This window comes from Haliotis rubra, unplaced genomic scaffold, assembly GCF_003918875.1.
Source record: "Haliotis rubra isolate DU_JTF1 unplaced genomic scaffold, ASM391887v1 Scf163, whole genome shotgun sequence".
NCBI lineage: Eukaryota > Metazoa > Mollusca > Gastropoda > Lepetellida > Haliotidae > Haliotis > Haliotis rubra.
In genome coordinates this window covers 1,561,964-1,584,912 of record NW_025765592.1, presented here as the reverse complement: position 1 = coordinate 1,584,912, position 22,949 = coordinate 1,561,964, and the positions used below count along the sequence as shown (strand labels likewise).

Sequence of the window (22,949 nt, the reverse complement as noted above, 5' to 3'; positions counted from 1 at the left end):
AGGATATGCGGCAGTAAGAGGGGAAGGCCGTTGGCGAGGAATGGAGGGCTGTTCCAACAAAGGCTTAGAGTCTTTGAAGGTAGACACGGCCTCCGCGGCCTCCCGTACAACCTGCAATGCCCCAGGGAACAGGGAGGACCCCATTGTGTAAGGTAACACTCTTTAAAGGACCGGTACGCAGACCTCAGCATAGGCGCATTGTTAGGAAAAGGGGGGAGCCGCCTGCCCTGCCTGGCAGAGGCCAGGGAAGACGTGGTCGACCCCCCTAGAGTAACGGAAGCGAAAACACATTCGTCCACCACTGGCGGCTCGAATAGTGCATCCTCTCCCAACTGGTACCTTTTGCCGACGTCGGGTAAATCAAACCGCGTACGGGCACCAGTAAGGAGAGGATTGACCACCTCACTCACCAGTGATGGCAAAATGCAGAGATGAACCTCGGCGACCCAACTGGGCGCAAAAGCCTCCCCGGGGAGACGAAACTCGCGAACCTGCCGCAGGGACGACTCAAAGGAGGACGGGACTCCAACCTCCGACTCCTCCCTCCCTTCATCCTCCTCCATATCAACCTCGGTACAATCCTCGGCTGCCGTACTCTCATACTCAAGAGAGACCGCCGAGGGTACCACAGAGGCTGAACATGAAGGGCTCAAAAGGTCGAGAGGAGCCAGAAGGGACGAGTCGCCCTGCCAGGTGAAACCCAGACCGGGGCGCTGAGAGGAACCTGCCCGGACAGGCTTCCCGGGCAGCCCAGACCAACTGCCAGGCGCCGGAGCGACCGCCAGTCAGGGCACCAGGCGAAGACAGGGAGAACCCTGCATCGCCGGCGCCTGTGACGAACCTGAGCCCAAAGCTAGGTCGCCACAAGGCGCCAAAGGCACACTATCACCACGGCCGAAGCCAGGATCAAGCTACCCGGGGGGAGACGCGTTCTCCGAGCCGAAGCTCGGGCCACAGCCAACCCCCCCAGATGCGTCCGATCCACCCCCGACGACCGGCGTGCTGAGCTCCTTACGGAACCCAGACAACGCCGTGTCAATAAGGGATCTCACAGACGACATCTGTTCCTGAAAAAGAGCAGTTAATGATTCAAACGGGACAACGGGTGCCGATGCAACAGGGGGTGAGTTGGAGATAGGTACAGGGGCAGGTGGAGATACAGAAGGAGAATTTACAGACTCAGCAGATGAAGCCTCCTTGGTAACTTTCGCCCGTTTGGGAGCCGATTCCGTAGAGGAGGCGGCTCCCGAAGACCCCTTTTTTAACTGTGAGAACGTTTGGACGGGGGATCCTGAGCCCAGATATCACCCCTGCCCGAAGCAAGTTGCTGTAGAACAGCTTGTCCACCCGCCTGGACTTAGGTGTGAAAATAGCACACGCAGGACAACCCGTTTCATCGTGATCAGTCTCAATCAAACATCGCAAACAGACCTTGTGAGTATCCCTCATGGGTATAGCCGCGAGGCACGAAGTACAGGATTTAAACTGCAACAAGTAAAAAACCTGTGCAGTAACCTACCTCATACATACATAAATATATGAAAAACACGCATGGGCGACCACAACTAATGCGATAATGTTAGCATGAAGTTGACAATAGCAAGTAAGACACGCTGCAACATAACTAACAATTACGACTTCAGCGTAAGATAGAAAATGCTAGCAGCGGAAATAACGCCCTACATGTAATAACATACAAATAATAAACACTATAACCACAACGAAACATTGAAAACCACATGGGAAGCCAATGAACAGTGAGGCTAGCAAAGGAACCTGTCCGCCATCTTGACACGCACCCGTCGAGCCAAAAAAGATGAATGAAAAAGCTCAGAACAAGTCTCCAAATCGCGGGGAAAAAAGAGAACCATACATACAGTAGCTGTTTCTGAGATACTCATAGTCGCTTAGGAAATTAAACTTCTTCGAAGTGGACCCACGTCTTGCCAGTGAAACGACAGCATAGAAAGTGAGGTACGAGGTTATGGTCTAGAGTTACCTGCTCTTGGCTGTAGGGGGCCGGAGGGCCCTGTAAGGGTGGTCTCACAAGACAAAACGTAGTTTTTGTTTTGTAAATATTTTTTATTCAAATATTGTTACAACTGTCGTAGGGATTTTAAATGGACATTTAAATGCTTATAAGTACCCCAAGGAGGAATATATAAAAAAGAATGTTAGAGCCAAATACCAGTGACTAATTGAGCAGTTCAGTACATTTTGAGTGAAAATAGCTAATCAGTTGCCGCAATGATGAATCTCTACTAAAAGCGACGTTTTGAGATGTATTGTATCGCACATAATGCACTTTTGCTATCTGCTCACAGAGTGGCAATAAACTTTGAAACATGTACACTTCGTGTTCCCAGCCTCACACACCTCACAAAACAACAACCCATTCAGAATTGACACTTCCATGAGCGTGCAGCACACTCCTGGGAAGCCCTGTGAATTGGGAAGCCCAGTGAAATCCCAATCTAGTCATACTCTTTTTAACGCAAAATCTGCTTGGAATCAGAGGTGAGGTGGGCTGTGTTGGCACATAGAAATATAAACATCCCTTTGTGATCATACACAAAGCTCAAACCAATAAACCAAGTTAACACTGTTATGTTTTGTCACAGTGTCTCACCCAACCGAAACTTGAATAGCATCCCTGAAGGAGTGAGTGAGTGAGTTGAGTTTTACGCCGCACTCAGCAATATTCCAGCTATATGGCGGCGGTCTGTAAACAATCGAGTCTGGACCAGACAATCCAGCGACCAACATCATGAGCATCGATCTGCGCAATTGGGAACCGATGACATATGTCAACCAAGTCAGCGAGCCTGACCACCCGATCCCGTTAGTCGCCTTTTACGCATCCCTGAAGGAGATAACAGAGACATTCTATAGGACACTCCTTCAATATGTTGCAAAACAAAGGCAACAGGCTTGGATGAAGATCATGAGGTTATGGCTGTACTGGAAGTTTTTTTCTTTTGGATAGCTCCATACGGCAATGCTAAACCCAGGGATTGGGATAGAGAACTTTGACAATGGGCCATTTTCAGGATTATTAGCCATTTTCTGAATTTAGAATGGGCCAATGCCCTTGTATCAATAGTAAACTTCATAACTTTAATGGTCCATTTTCTATTCTAATGCGCAAAGGCCCATGGCCCCTGCCTTTCCCAATCCCTGCTAACCAGAGCTTGCCAACCAAAAGGGCACAAGCTCAGGTGGAGCTTGTTTGTGGCTCTGATGATTACAGCATCCAGGGAAAAGTTTTTCCCGTGAGATGACAACAAACAAAGAAACTCTGACACAGACATTTGAGTCAGTGACTGAATTATGTAAAGTTGAGATAGGAGTGAGTGAGCTGGGTTTTACGTCGCTTTTAGCAATAATCCAGCAAAATCACGACAGGGGACACCAGAAAATGGGCTTCACACATTGTACCCATGTGGGGAATCAAACCCGGGTCTTTGGTGTGACGAGCGAACGCTTTTAACCACTGAGCTACCCCACCTCCCCTTTGAGATAGAAAAGAAAACCATATCTGCTGTGTATTTTAGTGTTGCAAGCCTTTATCTTTGAGCAATAGCATCCACAAGTTCCATAACGGTTACCAATAGATAACTATCAACCGACCAGTCCCGGCTGATAAACACACACCCACCCCACCCGGTTTGAATATAATTCTTGTAAACAAATCAATCACAGAATAATTTATTCGATCTTAATTGTGAATCTGGAAAAGGTGATTGGGCTTGTGTAAACAGTATATTTCTGAGGATGTATCTGGACATACCCAGAAGCAAATATTCAGCAGCTGATCAGTTTCCCTCTTCTTCGCACCCGTTCACGATTGACGACCTTGGCCTTAACCTGCCCCGCACTGAATAAAGTCAGCGATTTGATGGGACATATTTTATTTTTAGCCAATGAGCTCCCTTGCACTTATAAGTGCGGGGCAGTAGTGTTGGGAATTGGTTAAAATCTCATAATTGATGACTGGTTCATTACCACCAATCAATCATCGAAAATAATTGGTTAGCGTCATTTATGAAATTTGTTAATGCACAAAAATATAAGGAAAAAACGTCATTATTTTGGGGGGGTTTGGGGGCAAAAGTTCACATCTTTAAAGGATGACTAGTATGTTAAGAACATAAATATCTTGGTGTCTTTAAGATAAATTCATTGATGACTTGGAACAAGCTTGTAGTGCTTATGAAATGTAACAGACAAAACCAACCTTGTGAAAAATATTGTTGATGAAGACAAGTGTTCCAGAACTGTTTGTGTTCGATTATGAGAAAACATGATCGATTGCTTGGTCGTTTAGTCACTGCGACCAATCTTCGATTATTTCAATTAATCGGACCACCACTACGGGGCAGGTAAAGGCCAAGGTCTTCAATGGCGAACAGGCACGATACAATTCTGTTTGCGATGAATAAATGTACCTAAATTCATTATGACAGTGAGATGTAAGTGTCTCTGAAAGAATGATGGCTAGCTGCACTGACAGGCGCCATCAGTTCAACATGATTTGGTGAATGTCGTATTTTTATAGTGTGAAATAAACAAGAAAATTGGTGAGTTACGGCTACAAATTCTGAGCAGGGAGTTTGGCTCGGAATCGAGAAATCACGATTTTTCGAGCTTCCGAAGACCCTAGCTCCCAAAGTACTGCTTCAATTTTTTGTGCTGTATGTCTCATTTTGTAGGTAAATCTATTGGCTTGAAATGTGTGCAAACTTTATATGGGATAAATACAGTGAGCATTGCTGAATTTGACCTGAAACGAACTTGGCGTGTTGACTTCGTTACATCCCTTTCCTTTTATATAGTACTAAGACCCTGTCAGTGACAGTATATACCTTGATGGCAGTTTTTAGCGTTACAAGCCCCTGTGGATCGGTCTATTGTTAACTGTTAATTAATAACAAGATTAAGATTAAGATCAAACCTCACATTTCTCATATTCAGCAATGCATGTACCAGGGGGGTGGAAATAACTTTACAATTGCTAGTGTACTCCTGTACAGTTGCACATGTAAAATCACTTGCCCTGATAATTTTTCCACTATACCAGCCAATTTTCTTGTTGATTTTTAAAATAAACAACATAATTAACACTGGAAAGTCAACTGGACACTGGTACAGCATGATATACAAATTTGCTTGCCCGACAGATAAAAACACTGGACTGGGACGTTGGGCAATGGGCTATTTCAACCCCTGTACCCTTTTTTCGTTGGATCAACAGAAATGAGTGAAAAATAATACACAATATATTATATGCATAGGCGCTAAGAAGTATGTTAGCCAATGAAAACTTTTGTAATGCACTGCTGTACCTTTAGGCAATGCCCCTAATTATGTTTGTTCTCAAAGCCAATTAAAAAGCATTTCATGTAGGCATTAAAATACTTTTTATAAACATTATGATTTTTTTTAACTCTTTGAAATTGAACATATGAATTGATATTCGCAACAAATATGCAATCATTTTTTATTTTCAGTTGATATTTCTTATTTATACTTCCTATTACAGCCAAATTTGAGGGGACTTCAAAATGTATTAAATGTCCTCCTTCCTATGGTTAGTTACATTTTGTTCAGACTAGTTAATATGAAATGGCCCAAGCCTGACTAGCAAGTGAAACTTTACTTTTCATGTACAGGTTCCAGTTGACCAAAACATGAAAAAGTTCTCCCATCAATTGGATCAACAAAAAGACAAATTCATAAAAATAATGAGTCAAAGGTGTCATATTTATCCCCCATTTGTAATACTTGAGTCATGATCTGCTATTTATGTTAACTTTTGAGCTTAAAAAACAGCTAAAAACTTGTATGGCTAGCTAGCCCATCTACCCAGCAATAGTTAGGCTATTTCTCCCACTGACGGCTTGAGTATCACTATCTAAAATAATTACAACCCAACAAAACTTGCTCAGCTTGCATCCTATCCACTTTGAATTTGTCCAAGAATTTTTGACAGTAAAAATGTAAACATGTGGAAATTAACAATAACACACTTGGCACAGAGTTCCACTTACCAACTTTTGGATGAATTTTATCTTTCAGAGCTTGATCTAATGCAACATCCTGTCTTCTAACTGCTGTTGAGGAGATCGATCTCTGGTGGGGCACTCTGGCACTTCGTACCACTGTTCTCAAAAGCTGAGCACTCATCTGTAAAAACATATGATATTTTGAAAGTAGTTCTCTCTGCATTACCACTGCCAATCTACTTTCATATACCTTTGCAAGTCAAGTATTGAAACCTTGCAAGAGTTAATTATGAGCTTAAAGCTTATTCTCATGTAATTTTAATGAACACAAACGTGATTGAAAAAGAACCCTAGTCAGATAGGCAAAAACTTGTCATTAGAAACTAATTTCTATTTTTGAAACTGTTGACACTACTTTATCAGAGGCCCAGATAAGCTGTGTATCCGGGTAAAATATGCATAGAAAATTCCCATTTACGCATTGAAAAATAATTGTTGCGTACCAATTATGCCTTTAAAATGTTAGATACGCAAAAAGTTTAAACCAAATGCGTACGGAATATATTTATAAAAATCGCTTGCGTAATGAAAATGACATCGATTGCTATCAAGTTGTACTGTTAGTATAGGGCAAGTGTTGTACTGTCAGTATAGGATGAGTGATTTCCATTATATTTAACTTGGTTTTGATTAGGTATGGCATAAGGCAGAGCATACCTGCTTAGTAAACTTACTCAATGACATAATGCTTAGGCGAGTAAAATGACTGAAATAAGCACATATTAGAAAGCAGTGGGTAACGGAAAATGAAATACCCACTCAACATTCATAATACCCACTCCAAAAAATACAGTGGGTACAGTACCCACATGAGCTCTGCTTTATCATTATGTTGCATATACCCCTACAAGAGCCTACAATTGATTGACATGCCATGTCAAATATTTGAATAAAATAAAATAACTTCCTAACCCATACAAAATCTCATTATTAACATTGTGCATGTACAATCATAGCTTCAAAATATGAAAATGTTATTGCATTTCGTATAAAATTCAGACTGGCTATTTCATGCTGAAGGTGACCACTGGCAAATCACAAAATATTGAAATAATATGCTCGGCATCATTAATGACGGGTCAGGCTATTGGTAACACTATTTCTTAAAGGAGAATACGAGTGAATTGCAATAATTTGCTGGGTGAAAGATAAAGGTATCAGAAACATATTCCCAAATTTTCAATTCAAAATTATGTATAATTATGTTTTAATCGCGAAAACAGTTTCTGTAAATCTCAGCTTCGGCCATTATGCATATTTCGCTGAATAGTGTTCCCCTAGGCACATTTAGGAGGCTGCGCCCTGCCCTTTGATTTTTAAGCCCTGCCCTGCCCTTTTTGTTTCGCCCTGCCCTTTTTTGTCAACCTCAATCCCAGTTTTTTTTTCCAGCTGTGCTTGATTTTACAACAACCCGTGTGTATTTTCAACAACCCGTGTGTATTTTATTAAGGGCGGGAGTTCTCTCCCTTTCAAGGGGAGACACCAAATTGTTTTGATAATGATTAGGAAATTGGCATTTAAACCATGGCGAAGTCAAATGTGTTTAATTAAACTTTACAAATCACAATGCCTACCAAGGAAAGAATCAAATGGAAAGAAGAAGCGGTGAAGGTTGAAGCAAGGAAGTGTCGCCGACTAATAGATTTCTTAAGCTCCTAACAGGTATGTGCCTCTAAGTTAAGTGATTTTTTTAGGCCGTTGATTTCCCTTTCAATTTCACATGCCTTTCAAATAAGACCTTCATTTATTAAAGACAACGATGTGTGAACTACATGGGATGTATTTTGAATGCGTTTGGGGGACGATATTCATGTGACTGTGCTGTTTAGGTGAAAATCTGAAACTTCGAAAATGTCCGCCATTTTGAATCCATCGGCAATTTGAAATTGATCTTGAATTATTTTGTTGTTTGTCCTGGGAAATGAAATAGTTAATACAGCTTGCATAACAGCTTCACTTGGTAGCCTTGTTTTTAGTGTTTACTGTCGATTTCATAAAAATGTAAGTCTTGAAGGCGTAAAACTATTTTACGATTTCAAACAATGGGAAGCCACACCCTTGTCGAGGCTCTCCACAGTAGATACTTACGTTCAGGTGTATTATTGTGTGATATTTTTGTTTTAATAATTATGATTGCAAATTTAATATCTAAGAATATTTTGAATATGGTATATGAACTTTGTATTATTTTTTTCAGACCCGGACGAGTCAGAGGTAGTTTCCTATGAAAATTCAAGGGCACACGAGACAGAGTCAGTTAATCCAACACAGAAGAAAGATGGTGGTCACAAGACTGCATTTGACACAAAGTGGCAACAAAACCGTCCTAATTAGAGGTACTCAGAAGATGACAAAAGAAGGGAATGATGTTTTGTTCATTATGTTCTAAGTGGAACACCAAGGGCAGAAATGGACTTAATGTCGACCAAACACAGATTGAGTGGAGTCAAGTAAAGGAGCTTGACACCAGTTCACCCTCCACCATTTTGAAGACTCAAGCCTCAACTTGGAAACTTGAATCAAACATTGTTCAATTACTGTCCATTCATGCAACTGTGATTGTCCACTTCTGAAGTTGAGAGAGTGTTCTCAAAAGTGAAACTGATTGTGACAGATCATAGAAACAGACTCAGTGTTCAAAATTGCAACGGACTTCTCATGATTAGCCTGAATGCATCGTCAGTTTTCAGACATTGACTTGAAAAAGTTGTGAACAGATGCTTGGCAAGAAAGAAAAGAAGACTGTAAATTGTTGTTTGCGTGTTTTGTGAAATTGTAAACAAATGTGACAACAGGTTAATGTCTTGAAATGCTTTTTTTCCAAATTTTGATCTTAAAATACAAAATGAGAAGAGTAATAAATGAACTTTAGAAATAAAATTATAAGAGCATTTGACTTCATATACATTTTGTTATTGTTATTTTTTCAATAATCCTCACCAAAGTGCCCTTTTAGATTATGAAGTGCCCTTTTTGTTTAATTTACCCTGCCCTTTCTGAATCCTAGGGGGAACAAATGATGAAGTCAACTCGAAACATTGCCAAATAAAACGGCAAATCATGAAGTACTTGTTGCTTTCATATTTTTCCATTTTGTCCAATTACGCCGGCATCAGACTCGCTATTTGTCAGTAGTGTGTGCCGTGAAAGTTGTTCTGTATTCTCATTGGCTGACAAGATGTCATTCTAAGGCTATGACAGAGTACCATAACTATTTCCATAACCAAACAATGGGGAAACATACGTTGTAGTATTTTATAATTCACCAGTTTTCGGGGAATAACTTATCTGCGTCGCGAATATTATCGCTGCTTGACCAGGCTGGGATCTTGTATCGAGACTTGATACGTTATTAATGAGAACTAGGATCCTTACTTTTTTCAACAAAATAATTCCAGTGTAATTTTTGAAGCAGATAATTTTTATTTTCCCTCGTCTGAAGCATAATTATTTTGTTTTTAAATCCCAGACACCCTACAGTCACCCATTTGACACAAAATGAACTGTAATCACATATATATTTTTTTAAATTCTTAGTGACTGGTCATATATTTATAGGGGTGAGTTTGCTGGCTGGAACTGTATGACATTTTGCTGGCAAATAGTAATCTATTTTTAAATTTATTTCGACCTCAAGCTGTGCTTCCGTTTCGCTTGATTCTTCTTCATCTTCAGTGGAAGATTGTTTTGCGAGATATAAAATCGGATCGTATTGATACGGTCTAACATCCATTTCAGAAATGACATCAGGAACATCTTTTACTGCTTCAGAATCCACGGACACTGTTAAGTTGTGAGGTAAAATCAAAGAGAAAGCCATCAGCAACAGGCACTTATGACGTCATGTCACGTGATACCCCCTCTGCTCATTAACTGTCGGGTGTTTCCGTAATAGGTGGAAATACGAGTACATTTTTGTGTTTTTATTGCTATTTTACAAACTTTTTGTTCAATTTCAATCACGGAATGTGACTTTTAGAATATCCTTTACAATATATCAAAAGTTTTGTTTTCGTTCGTATTCTCCTTTAAAAGGTGTAAAATCCTTGTTTTTGTCAGAAATATATACAACTGAATGTTTTACAAACTTTCTTAACAGTGTGGAAAAACACATCAGGCCACTGAAATGTCATCATTACGATCATTAATGTCCGATACATTCTCTTACAAATGGCACTTTCTTTATTCAAATTGTCAATATGGCAATCCACCTGCCACTTAATGTCATGAAAGTCGCTCTATCCATGGAAAGTGGAGGACAAAACACATGCATTGATGCTTTTTCACTGTCGTTCACTGTTCAGGTACCTGTTTGAAATCGCAGCTTAAAATGAGACAGTCGGACTCTGCTGCAGGCGACCTGCAGTTTGTCCACCCTTAACACCATGTCGCAGGCGCGTTAGGGATGGAGTACACCATGGCCGCTGGAATCAATGTCAATGGTCTTGTGTTCACAGATGAAAGCAGATTCAGTTTGTCCTTCCATGATGGTCAGCAGAGGATTTATCTTCACAATGGAGATCAAATCACAGATGCAACTGTAGACACGCATAACCGATTTGGCTGGAGGTCGTTCATGGTTTGGGCAGAGAATAGTATAAGTAACTCGTACTGCACGTACTCCACTGCATGTGGTCGACGGTAATGATACCAGACAGCGTCATCGGGACAAGATTCTGGCTCCTATAGCAGTACCATTCCTGCAAGCTATGCATGGCTTTTATGGTAGACCCTGTTCACTGCAAGACGACAACGCTAGGCTTCATAGGGTCAGGACTGTCATGGAATTCCTTGGGCAGAAGGCTGTAAATCAGATGGAGTGGCAGCATGCTTGCCAGACCTCAACCCAACATGCCTGGGATGAACTTGGTCGACGTGTGTACACACGTCACCCAGCAACAGTGGATCTCCCAGGACTCCGCAGAGCTCTAGTAGAGGAATGGAATGTGATTCCGCAAGCTTTCTTTATGAACTTGATAAGGACCACGAGAACAGGGTACACCTGTGTCTTGCACGCGTGAGGAGGGTACACAAGATATTGAATGACCGAGTGCTTCATGTTTGTCATTTTCATTTTGGGGGGTTGGTCTATACATCTGATGTTTGCTACTGCTGTCCGAACTTTTTGTCTGCATATCACGATGTGTCACGTTTGTCATCACATTAAACATTCTGATAACACTCTTAGTTCTATTATGTCTGAGAAACTTTTCTTTACATGTACTATATATCATTTGACCCTTTATTAATGACGCCTAGTATACTATATCATTGTTACATGGGGTGCACAAAGTAGTTTGCCAATGCCATCAGTTGTAGGCAAATGTACTTTTTAACATATATTGTGTTTCATCAAGCACTAGTATGCAAAATAATATAGAGGGAATGTGTTTCAGTGGGCCTGTCGGAGGGGAGACAGCGAAAATGGATTAGGGAGTTCCTTTGAGTATGGGAGGTTAAAAAATGTATGAGAATATATTGTACTACACAATGCATGATTGCAATATGTATCACAATAAATTGTATAATTCCAATTTTTTAATTAGTAGTAGAGTAGTTATCTGTGTCTGTTATTTCATCCATCAGTCATGACCACTGTCCACATCATCAGCGATTTATTGAAGGGTCTGAGGTAATTATCTAACAGCACATACACTACACCATTTACATACTTTACAGAACCCTCAAATAACCATCAAGAACATGTAAATTTATGAATGGGGGCACCCTGGACTCCAACTTTTGTAAGTCATGGTAAAACCCTGTAGAACAAAACAAGATGTTGGTGAAAACGACTGCCACAACCCACAAGACCCAGATGCTGATGATAGAAGTGTATGAATATACATGAGATAGGTAACAGAAATTAACATCTAATCATCACGAACTTGCATTTTGCAATTATGGAATCATTTCGAACGTGTTTAGCAAGTGTATAACATTAAACCCATGATAAAAAGGAAAGTGTTCCTTACGTACCCCCCGCCTATTCTTGTGATGAGCAAACACTATAGTTTAGTCTATAGTTTATAGTTAAAAATTAGGTGGGGGGTACGTAAGGAACTCTTACCAAAAGAAATCATCCGAGGCTAGTAGTGTGGCAAAAACAATTATCGCACATGACACATAGGTGGGAGTACGTGACAATTCCCGGCTATACGAATATGGGTTACAATACATAGCTTTAATGATACAAGTGGATAGAAAACAGATTAAATAAGACCACAGACGTATTTGTCGATGATGACGCATTGAAAACATTACAAAGCCCGTACTGTGTTAACATCAAGGTGACATATCATCAAGAACGCACATGCATGCAATGAATGACCTTGTCGCGTAAGGGCGGACGTTGAAAACAATCCCGAATATCCAATCGTAAGGCAACTTTCTTGAAATGTTTCGAATATTCGCACAGTTTATTATATCTAAATTGTATTGAGTCATTCAAATAATCTGAAATAGAAGTCGGGTAGTAATATTCTACATTATATTATGTCTAACCTTTCGCACTGCTCCTGCCGGTGGCTGTGGAAGTCTCACGAGAATCAACGAGATTTCCTCGGTAACCTGTCTTCCAGCTTACACTGCGCAACGTCAATGAGCGCAAGTTAGGAACAGGATACCAGTAAAAACTGACAAGTTCTTTTGTATAAAAACGCACAGTTACGCCTCACGTTCATACGCGCACATTCTATACTAACACACTTTCAAAACGCATCAATGATTTTTGCGTATAAGAAAACAAAAAGAGAAACAACTATGTGTCACGCGTAACGTTGTTCCTAAATGACAGATGAATTTACAATGTACTAATATAAGAGAATACTCAGACAGAAAACGTGTAACATTGCAAGTCAGGCTTATATTAGTACATAGGGTCCCGAATGGGTGCACCTTTAGGGGCCTGTTTCATGCCACCACTAGCGAGGGATACACGCCATAGGAATGTCCCCCCACTCAAGGCCAAGGTCAATTCTGCAACAGTTGACAGTCTCTCCAGAACATAGATCCACCCCACAAATGTTCAGCAGGGTTCAAACCTGGTGGAATGGGGAGGCCAGTTCATCACATTGATTCCAGTGGCATTTAGAAGTTGTACATAGATGTCCAAGATATATTTATGGATTAAACTTTTTTTTTATTTCCCTCACAACGTTTCGGGACCATTCCAGGTCCCTTCATCAGGCGAACTGACAGTTGAGGCTATGACGACGATAGTGACGACGTTAATTATACCTTGAGCGTCAATTTCTCCAGGTTTTTAAGTAAAACCGTGGTTTGGATAAATTCCTTTGCAATATAGTTAATGGTAACACACTGTTACTATGAACGATATGGGGTGTCGCAATACTTTTTTTCCATGTGTATATTATGCACATTGCAGTGTGAGTGAATTTTGATTTCTTGCTGCTTTAACAGTGGTCCAGTTATCTTGGCATGTCAGCTTTCCGTGGGAGGAAAGCGTGATGTGATGCACGTTTCAGACATTTACTGCTTTGGTGAATATCACGGGCACAAATGGTGCTGACAATTAAATCTTGAATCATAATCAGGGAAAACCAGGTTTTGAACCCACAATAACAGGATTTTGACGCATCCAAAGACGCAATTCTGGCATCCTAGACAATTGGGCCACCAATGGCCCCTGAATTTTATTAGAAATTAGATGTATTCAACGTGTCCAAACATTACTGAAAATACTTTTTAATCACATTTATAAACTCCATTTTATGACAATAATTCCCTCACGGGTAATAAAGTATTGTCATTGTCATTGTCTAACTGAAGCAAATGAGTTGTATTTTTATTAAAATCCATTTTAAAATGCATTTTTCTGACTTTAAAATGACCCTTCTTTCGTTATATAAGGTCCGATTTGATGAAAACGAAAGTGTGTGTGGGAGGGCTCGGTGTACCAAATTTGCGGATCTATTCTGATATGGCCGTTTTGTTTGACAGAGACGTTCTACACGATTCAGCTGGCTTCCGACTTGAACTTGTGATTAGTAAAGACAGACCCCAGTTCTTCAGGGAAACTGAGCTGAGTCCCGTCTCCAAATATACCGCAGTAAGTTGACGCTGCGCAAAGGGAGTCGGAACCAGCTTACGGAGAGACGAGAAGAACCTTTTGTAACTTCCGGGATGTGAACATCAGCAGCGCCAACTCAGCAACTCAGCAAATTTCATGTTGCATTGGGACGTATCTATGTTTTATATTGGGATCGATAAGGGCCAGAAGACTAGTGTGTGATGTTCGAGCTTTTGAAGCGTCGCGTCAACGGCATGCCAGGTCAATTTCGAAGCAATGTTTGGGATCCACTGTTGATTGTTGCACAGATAGTGTGTATGCAGTGTTTTTATTATGTAAATCTTGGATTTTGGATTTTCATATTGGACACGATTGGACGTTTTGATGCATCTGTGGATCAGATATTTACTCAGAGTGTAAGTCTGGATGTAAATTTATGAAACAGTGATTTATTGTGTGTTGTGACATTGATTGGGGACTAAAAAAGAACGCGAACTGATAGTGATAAGAACACAACACACACAAGCAAATTGTTTGGAACTGGAACAGAGCCTGTTTGCCCCGATGTCGTGCTTGTGCCAGTTGTATGTATAAACGGGTAGTTTCCAATTTTAAAAAACTGGCTGTTTAGATCTGAGCTATAGGAAAGTCCATATGTTTACGGAAGTGACGTCACGAACTACGCTCACTCGTGTTCCGGTAGGCAGAAAGCAACAATGGCTGACGATAACAATGAGAACCGGTGTAACCTAAAAAGCAAACAATGATCGGATTATGTACTTAATCCTCTCACTGCTACTGTCGAACCCATTCGACAGGAGAGCAGCATAATGAAATCCCCAAATAAAACTTTCGGATTTGAATTTCAACATTTGAATTATGTATGGAATGAATTAATTCTCAGGTTTCTAAATATATAATCTTCAATTAGTTTATGTACCTTAAAACGAAACGTCCACAAACTAAAGATTTGTTCGCCAAAATGCTCGGTACACACCCGCAAATAAAGACCATTTTTTACTTCAGGCACATCACGTCGAGTGGTACCCTGTCTAATATTTTCTACATAATGAAATATTTTTTTTAATAATTTGATCAGTATTTTTGTTCTTTGGTGAAGAGAAAACACTGAAGTTTCCCATTTCCTAAAAATTAGTAACTTTCGGTTTAATTATTTAGAAACAAAAACAATCTCAATGTTACATCACCGATTGGACAAATAGGAACGATCATGGCAACGGCGGTAAACAAACAACTCCACATGCATCATGATACCAAAAAATGTGCCATCCTTTTGACAGATCCAACTGTTTTCGTTGGAATTAATTACATGGTCTGATTAGGTAAATGGTATTGTCTTTTAAACAAAATTATCATATTTATCGAGTTTATAATGATTTTGTTGGATAAACCTTCCCACACTGACATTGTTGACAGCCGTGGGTGACGCGTAAGGGCGTGCCCAAACTCGCAGGAAAGCACGTTCGGCATGGCACTCATGGAGGTAAAATAGGCACGAGTTGGAAAACGACCATTGATACATTTTCTAAGTTGATTCAAATTCCCGTAAAATCCAAAATATATAATAGAATTAAGTTTTCAGAAGTTGTCATTTTTTGCTTGCGTTGTACATTTTGTCCCCCCAATATTGCCGCCGGTGCGTAGATCTTTATTTTTACAAATTCGAAGTGGTAATGGTTCTCGCGGGCGATGATTTTTTAATAATGTTCTAACACGGGGAGATATTATAAAATGTCATAACAATAACATAATATTGTTATGTGTCTGTCATCACAAGGACAATATTCTGGTGATTGAAGATGCACTGAGTGTCAAGCCAAAAAAACAGACCGGGAAGACCGTTGTTACGTATGTAAAGTCGACGATCAAATGAGTGCAGCTTGTGTGGTTCTCTCATGTTTATGTTTACCTTCTGCCTACCGGAAGTACTCGGGCGCGTCACTTGATCAAAACACTGACGTCACTGTGGTCTTCCCTATTTTAGCCCCACTTTCTTATGCGGAGTGAAAATATATCACTTCAAGACAGAATTTCATCCAAATTGAAAATACCAATTTGAATTCTTAATTCGTTGGTTTCACATTAATTTTCAACTCGCTGTGAGCAGTTTTCCAAAGAAAACAAAAATCAAATCAAATATATAGTTTTATGTCGAATACAACTGATCCCAATTGATTTATGAAACAGAGGCTGGGATTAGTTAAATAAATAGCTTTATTTATGTTAACAAGCTCTTGTATAAAGACATCTCAACACCATCGTCCTTCCCGCAGATCCCCTTCTCACAACTAAACAAACACATCTCTGATGGAATGTGTAACCAAAATAGGACATCAATTGTTGAAAAGCAGAGGCAAATGGAAGTATGTACTCAGCTATGAACAGTTGTCACAACGTAAATAATTTTCATAACACCTTTTATTTAGAGTGCATTTACACTATCGATAAACATACAACCAAACCGGAAACATGCCAGTGGATATTTTTCGCACGCTCTGCGCATGTGCACAGCGAATTGAAAAGTATTGTGAAACCAACGAATTAACCCAACCCCCATTGAAAAGTTGAAAATATTAAAATAATCTTTACACTTTTTGTATTCTATATTTGACTAAAAACCTGTTGAAGTTACCAAAGTTGATTGCAAATCACAAATATGTCTAAAGGCCCACTTTGATATTATCCAGTAACTTGGATCAAGAAAAATGAATTTCAAAGGCAATTATACAGGTGTAAGTGTTTGCATGTGGGCTCCCCATGATGAGATTTCTCTTTAGAACACATTACCACCAAACCTTGTTTATTGTCATGAGGGCATATTAATGGATTTGATGGTCAGACTTTTTTTAATTGTCGGTGTTTCCTGACTGCAATGTTAACAACAAACATGGCTGGTGTACGAGCCACATACAAATAGGCATCAGTGTTGGTATCCAAAGACACCCCATCCCACCATCCCAGAGGAGAAAGCATAATGACATGTCCATGCATTGCAAATTGCCCTGGAAGGGAATATAGTAGATAGAAAGGGCAGACTATAGTTAGGGTACACAATGGGTAGAAAGAAAACAAAATTGTCTCAGTTTCATGAACTACATCAATTTTCACCACAGAAGCCTTTATGGAAAAAAAGAAATCAGGGTCATTGCTCAGCCATTTTTGTTTACAACGTGTTGTATTTTAACTTATGCCTTTTGTTTTTGCACCATGTTTCTAACTTTACTCAAAATACTTCTTTTCTTTGAACTGTGAAACATTACCTCTTCAGAAACCACTGATACTGAGGTTTCACAGGCTTGTTATGGTGATATGATGGATTTCAGTTTGGCTTTTACTTGGACATGTTTAAGATAAGATATTTCTCTCTTGCCTATTGACCGCCTCCGTGGTGTAGTGGTTAGAGCGTCCGCCCGGAGAGCGGAAGGTCGCGGGTTCGATCCCCGACCGCGTCATACCAAAAGACGTTAAAATATGGTACTTGTTGGTCCCTGCCTGGCGCTCGGCATTATTAGGGTAAAAACAAGGACTGGTCGGCTCGGAGTCAGTATACTGTGTCTGAGTGGGGTATTCATGCTTCACTGCGGCATGGTATCTCAGTGAGCTAGCACTATAAAACCAGCTTAAGTCTGGGCTAGTACAAGCAGCCGCACATACACATACACACGCATGCACGTCGTGATATGAGCGAAATATTCTCAAGCACGACGTTAAACCCAATTTCACCTCACCTCACCTCTTGCCTATGAGGGAATGTGTCTTACGTCTGAGTGACTATTAATACATGTACATCAAATAAATACATAAAAACATGATCATAATTACATACAAATGTACAAAAGCATGAGAATTGAGAACATTAACGGTTATTCAACAAAGAAATTGATAATGGTACAGGAGACATTTTATAACGCTTGGATTTGCACGTCAGTATGTTATACCGACGACCAGAGGGTAAAACTTCATAACATTCATGTAAAACACGAGAGGGATCAGTAATAATTTTTGCAGCTAAAGTTAGAGCCTTTCCTCCATGAAGTTCATCTACTCTCTTAAGATACGATTAGTAATTTTCTGTCCTTGTTTTATAATCTTGTTTTGTTTGTTTTTATTATTGTGTGAAAGTGAGCAGAACCAACACTGAATAGAGAACAGGAAGATGTATTGTACACAAGTTTTATGGAAAATGTTCAAAATCTTAATTTTAATTATTCTCTCAAAAAGCAATGTTTGGCCCTGAAATTCCCAGACTGATGCATATATGTTTCTCCTTATTATTAGATAATAGTATTTTGTTGAAATCATTAGGATTTTGAGCATGTTGAGTGCATACAACATGCTGGACATTATGTTACCCCGGGTAACGCCAGAAGGTTAATAGTCATCCCACAGGGTACCCATTTTCTGCTGAGTGAACAGAGGTAATTTTGAACAAACTCACATGCCTCAGGTGAGACGTTACATGTGTTTCATTGTGGGGCAGGACAGGTCCTAGAAACTCTCAGGAGTCAAGCTGCCAAACACGGTCACTCATCTAAGTACTCTCTGCTTGACTTCAACTGATTTCTGACCTCACCCTATGCACAAGACCACACACTTACTAGTATTCAGAAAAAAACCTGAAAATCAAAGCTTGCATCCACTTATGTAAAGTATCTGTCTTTGTTGACAATATATTACAGTGAGCTACATCACTGTGACAGTATTTTGTTACTTTATGATGGATGTGTTTTGTTTCATTCTCAGGATCTTGGCTTGTACGAGGATTCAGGAAGGACGAATCTTATTGCATATGCTCTGAATAGCTTCACATGGTACGTTTATTTCTGTTGGCTATAGGTCACCTCTCTATCGCTGGTATGTTGCTGAGGACAGTGTAAACCACTGAGTGTTGGAGTTTACTCCTAAAAATCTTTTGCACGCATATAGATGTACCTTTTCTAGTGTGTCATAGATTTCTTGGCCCCATACTTCTGCACCATAGAATAGAATAGGACTAATCTTAGTGTCAAAACTAATATTTGGAAGCGGTCTTATCGTTCTTAAAATGCCTATCAAAATCTTTTTAGCCTGTAGTGCAGCATGGTTGCAGTGCAATGACCAAGTTAGTCGATTTGTAAAAAGTACACCCAAATATTTGTAACTTCTTACAACCTCCAATCTTTCACCTTTATAAAACCATTTTTCCCGTTTTGATAATTTCGCTCCATTTTTTAAAACTATGACCTTTGTCTTATCGATATTGACATTCAGTTTCCATTGTGTACAGTAGTACTCAAGTTGATTTATTAGCTTTTGAAGTCCAGGTACTGTGCTCGCGAACATAACAATATCATCAGCAAAAAGGAGTAGAAAAAGTTTTGTAGTTTCTGGATGTAATTGGATGCCCCCGTTACAGTTTTCATATATTTGTAGCGATAGTTCATTGATGAAGAACGAAAACAGAAATGGACTGAGTATACATCCTTGTCTTACCCCAATGTTACAACAGAAGGCATCAGATAGGTTGTTATTATTTCAAACACAAGCTTTCACGTTGTGGTATATGCAGTATAATAATTTACCAATTTTAGTACTGATACCTTGAGATTTACAAAGGGACCACAGCATGTTTCTGTTAACGGAGTCGAACGCTTTAGCAAAATCTACAAATATGGCATACATTTTTTCTCCATTTCGGGCTAAATATTTCTGCTCAAGTAAGACATTATCAGTTGTACAGTAACCGTGCCTGAAACCGGCTTGTGCTTCATCTATCTTATCAAATGCATCGGCCCAAAATACCAAACGTCTATATATAATACTGGTAAAGATCTTACTGAAAACACTCGGTGAATCAAGAATCTCTGAAGTTAACTGGCAAAACGACTTATCGAATTCATTCGATTCATAGGTAGCACAAAAACTCTCCTCGAGGTTGAAAATAGTTCCAATCCTCGATTGGTATATTGTTTTGTGAATAACAATTAGTATTCAGCCCTTTAAAGTTTAAGAGTGGCCCAAAACTGCTTAGAATCGCGTATACAATGTTCAAGTTTTTCCTGCTTCCCTTTGAAAAAGTTCGCTTTCTTTTCTCTGCATACACTGTTATATTTATTTCTACTAATATTGTATTCCTGTAAAGAGTTATTATCCTTTTTTCTCCTAAAATTGTTTAAACATTTACATCGTTCTATTTTTAGTAGCTCACATTCATGGTCAAACCACTGTTGGCTAAACATATCAGGAGAACACACTCTTTTCATATCACTTGCTGCCGTGCACAAGGCCTCTGACATGTAATTAACACTTTTGTCTATATCGTGTAGCACTTCATTGACAGCTTTTTCTAATAAAGAAACACAGTTGCTGCTCAACAAGTTTGACATAAACTGGTCTGTTTTATCGTTGGCCCAAACAAATTTGAAAGCAATCTTGTTCTATGGGGTTGCACGGGCTCATTCTGTACAGAGGTGCGTAAGCTAGCCATGACAGGGAGATGTGACGATTCAGTGCGTGACACTATGTTCAAATTACAGCATACCTCAAACAATCTCGCTGAACAGATTACGTAATCTATGACGCTTGCACCTTGATTACCAATATATCGGAGCACAAGGCAAATCATGTAATCATGTGGGATGACATCAGGGTGCTTTCGAGCAATAACAACGACTGGCGTCGGAGGAAACTACAGGATGCAGTGGAAATAAGGAGACATAAACCGTCAATGAATCGTGATCAAGGTGTCTATCTGCCAAGCGCGTGGGACCTATTGATTAACTTTTGATGAACTTTAGATAAATAGAAAAGAAAGCCTACTATTCATTTTGGAAAGCCTGCTATCAAGTAACTTTTGTGTAATTAGCAGTCATTGTGAATTGACAATTCAACTTTCAAATCTATTGTGAATGGACAATTCAACTTTCAACTTTATTATCTAGCATGAATTTATCATCATTATGTAATTAACACTTTAACTTCACTTATGCTGTACTCACCCTTGTGTACTGTGATGTCACTTGCATTGTGACGTCATAACTCAGTTATGACATCATAGTGACAACGTCATAACCCCAACTGTCAGTTCACCTGATGAAGGGACCTGGAATGGTCTGGTGAGGGAAATTATAAAGAAGTTTAATCCATGAAGATATCTTGGAAATAAACGTGCAGTCACCAACTTCTGAGTCTGACCCACATCTTCCATTCAGAAAATGTATATTTAGGATACTACATAAATTGATCAAACATTTTCCAAAGTTGTTTCACACTTTGTCAGATGAAGTTCGTACCATTTTGAAGCGGTCGAGTAGGAAATTATACACTGAAGAGTTATCATTATCCAAATATTCGAGAATATCATCTTCAACAAAATCTGGCTCAGTACCCGTCCGTGCATTAAAATCTCCACCTAACATAATATAGACTTCGTCGCAGTACGAGAGAACATCTGGTAACTCCTCTTGTAACAATAACACACCGTTACTACAGTCAGGTGATAACGTACTATACCAGTTTGACGATTCTGGGTGGATATACACACAGGAGAACACTACATCTTTATCTATATTGAACATGCTTTTGTCTAGCAGGACAAATATTCCACTTTTAAGGATTTTTGTCCATTTTACAAAAATCTCAAACTTTTTCCTTATAAGAAGTAGCAACCCACCTGAAAGGCGACCAAAGTTGGATATTCTATCTCCGTTTTTTGTTATAGCTATAAAATCTGGAAATATGGTTGTTAAATCAATCTCTTTACACCAAGATTCTGACAATCCAATAATGTCACATTTACATATGAATTCTATAAAGTCACGATCCTGTAACTTAGTCATCAGACCTCATACATTCCAAAATACAAAGTGTACCTCATTGTTATCAATAGTCTGGGGTATACTTGTTTGAAGCACCCGTAAACTATCGCGGCCCTGGCCACAACCCTATCTCACAGTCTTCTGACCAGGGGCGGAATATTCATTTATATATTCATTTATATTGCACCCTCTGCTACTGTATGTAAAATGTACTATAGGCCTACGGCCTCTTCAGTACTGTAAATAAAGATTGATTGATTGACATAAATAAATACTTAAGAATGACCGAGGAAATGTAATGGAAAGGAAGCCTGTAATGCATAAAAATAGAAAGTAAGTATAATGCTTATTTGTTATTTATTCTATTTTACAGTGCCCTTGGCCTCTGGTTTGTAGTGAGGAGAACAAAGCAGTGTCTGGACTTTTCTGCAACAGTACATCTATTGCATTTTATTGGATGTTGGATTGTCAGTGGTCATGTCCCTCAGACATTTTGGTGGTGGGTGACAACCTTGGTATGCCTAACCCTTATGACAGTGTTGGGAGAGTTCCTTTGTATGAGGACTGAACTAAAGGCAATACCAGTCACCATGGGGACAAAAGTGGATTTGTAAATCTAATGAAGAAAACTAATTGTGAACAGAATGTGTTACTTAGAATATAGGAATATTCCTCTGTACATGGTTTAATGAAATACACTGAAGCGAAAAATCGTGAATACGTTATCTTATTCTTCTGGGAAGATCCTGACCTAGAGTTCTGGGTTTGGTTTTGTAATTGTATATGGCCAACAGTCACCTGGATGATTGTGTCGTGAAACCAAGAGTGTATATTGTCTATCATATCTTTTTATCCCACCGGCATGTAATGCGGTGGGATGTAGTCGTTGCGCCTCGTCCGTCTGTCCGTCCGTCCGTCCGTCCGTAATCATTTTGTTTCTGGAGCATAACTCAAAGACCGTTCGATATTTTTCATCCAAAATTGGTAGATATGTCAAACATAACCTAAAGTGGTGCCTTTTGCTATTTACAGATT

General features: G+C 39.6%; 2 protein-coding genes across 2 annotated transcripts in view; one reads left to right on the top strand and one right to left on the bottom strand.

Annotated features, from left to right (window-relative positions):
- LOC124271756 overlaps positions 1–12,685 on the bottom strand; it is a 34,164-nt gene extending 21,479 nt beyond the window's left edge. The window contains exons 1-2 of the mRNA XM_046706922.1: positions 12,570–12,685; positions 6,051–6,186 (exon numbers count right to left, since the gene is read on the bottom strand). Of these exons, the coding sequence (XP_046562878.1) occupies positions 6,051–6,186 (136 nt within the window). The 5' untranslated portion in view covers positions 12,570–12,685. The remainder of the gene's footprint in view (positions 1–6,050; positions 6,187–12,569) is intronic.
- Positions 12,686–14,106: 1,421 nt separating this feature from the next.
- LOC124271754 (protein SYS1 homolog) lies at positions 14,107–22,627 on the top strand. The gene is made up of 3 exons (XM_046706921.1): positions 14,107–14,513; positions 18,862–18,929; positions 22,288–22,627. Exons 1-3 carry the CDS (start codon positions 14,319–14,321, stop codon positions 22,526–22,528), a joined length of 504 nt encoding a protein of 167 aa, XP_046562877.1. The 5' UTR covers positions 14,107–14,318; the 3' UTR covers positions 22,529–22,627.
- Positions 22,628–22,949: the final 322 nt, after the last annotated feature.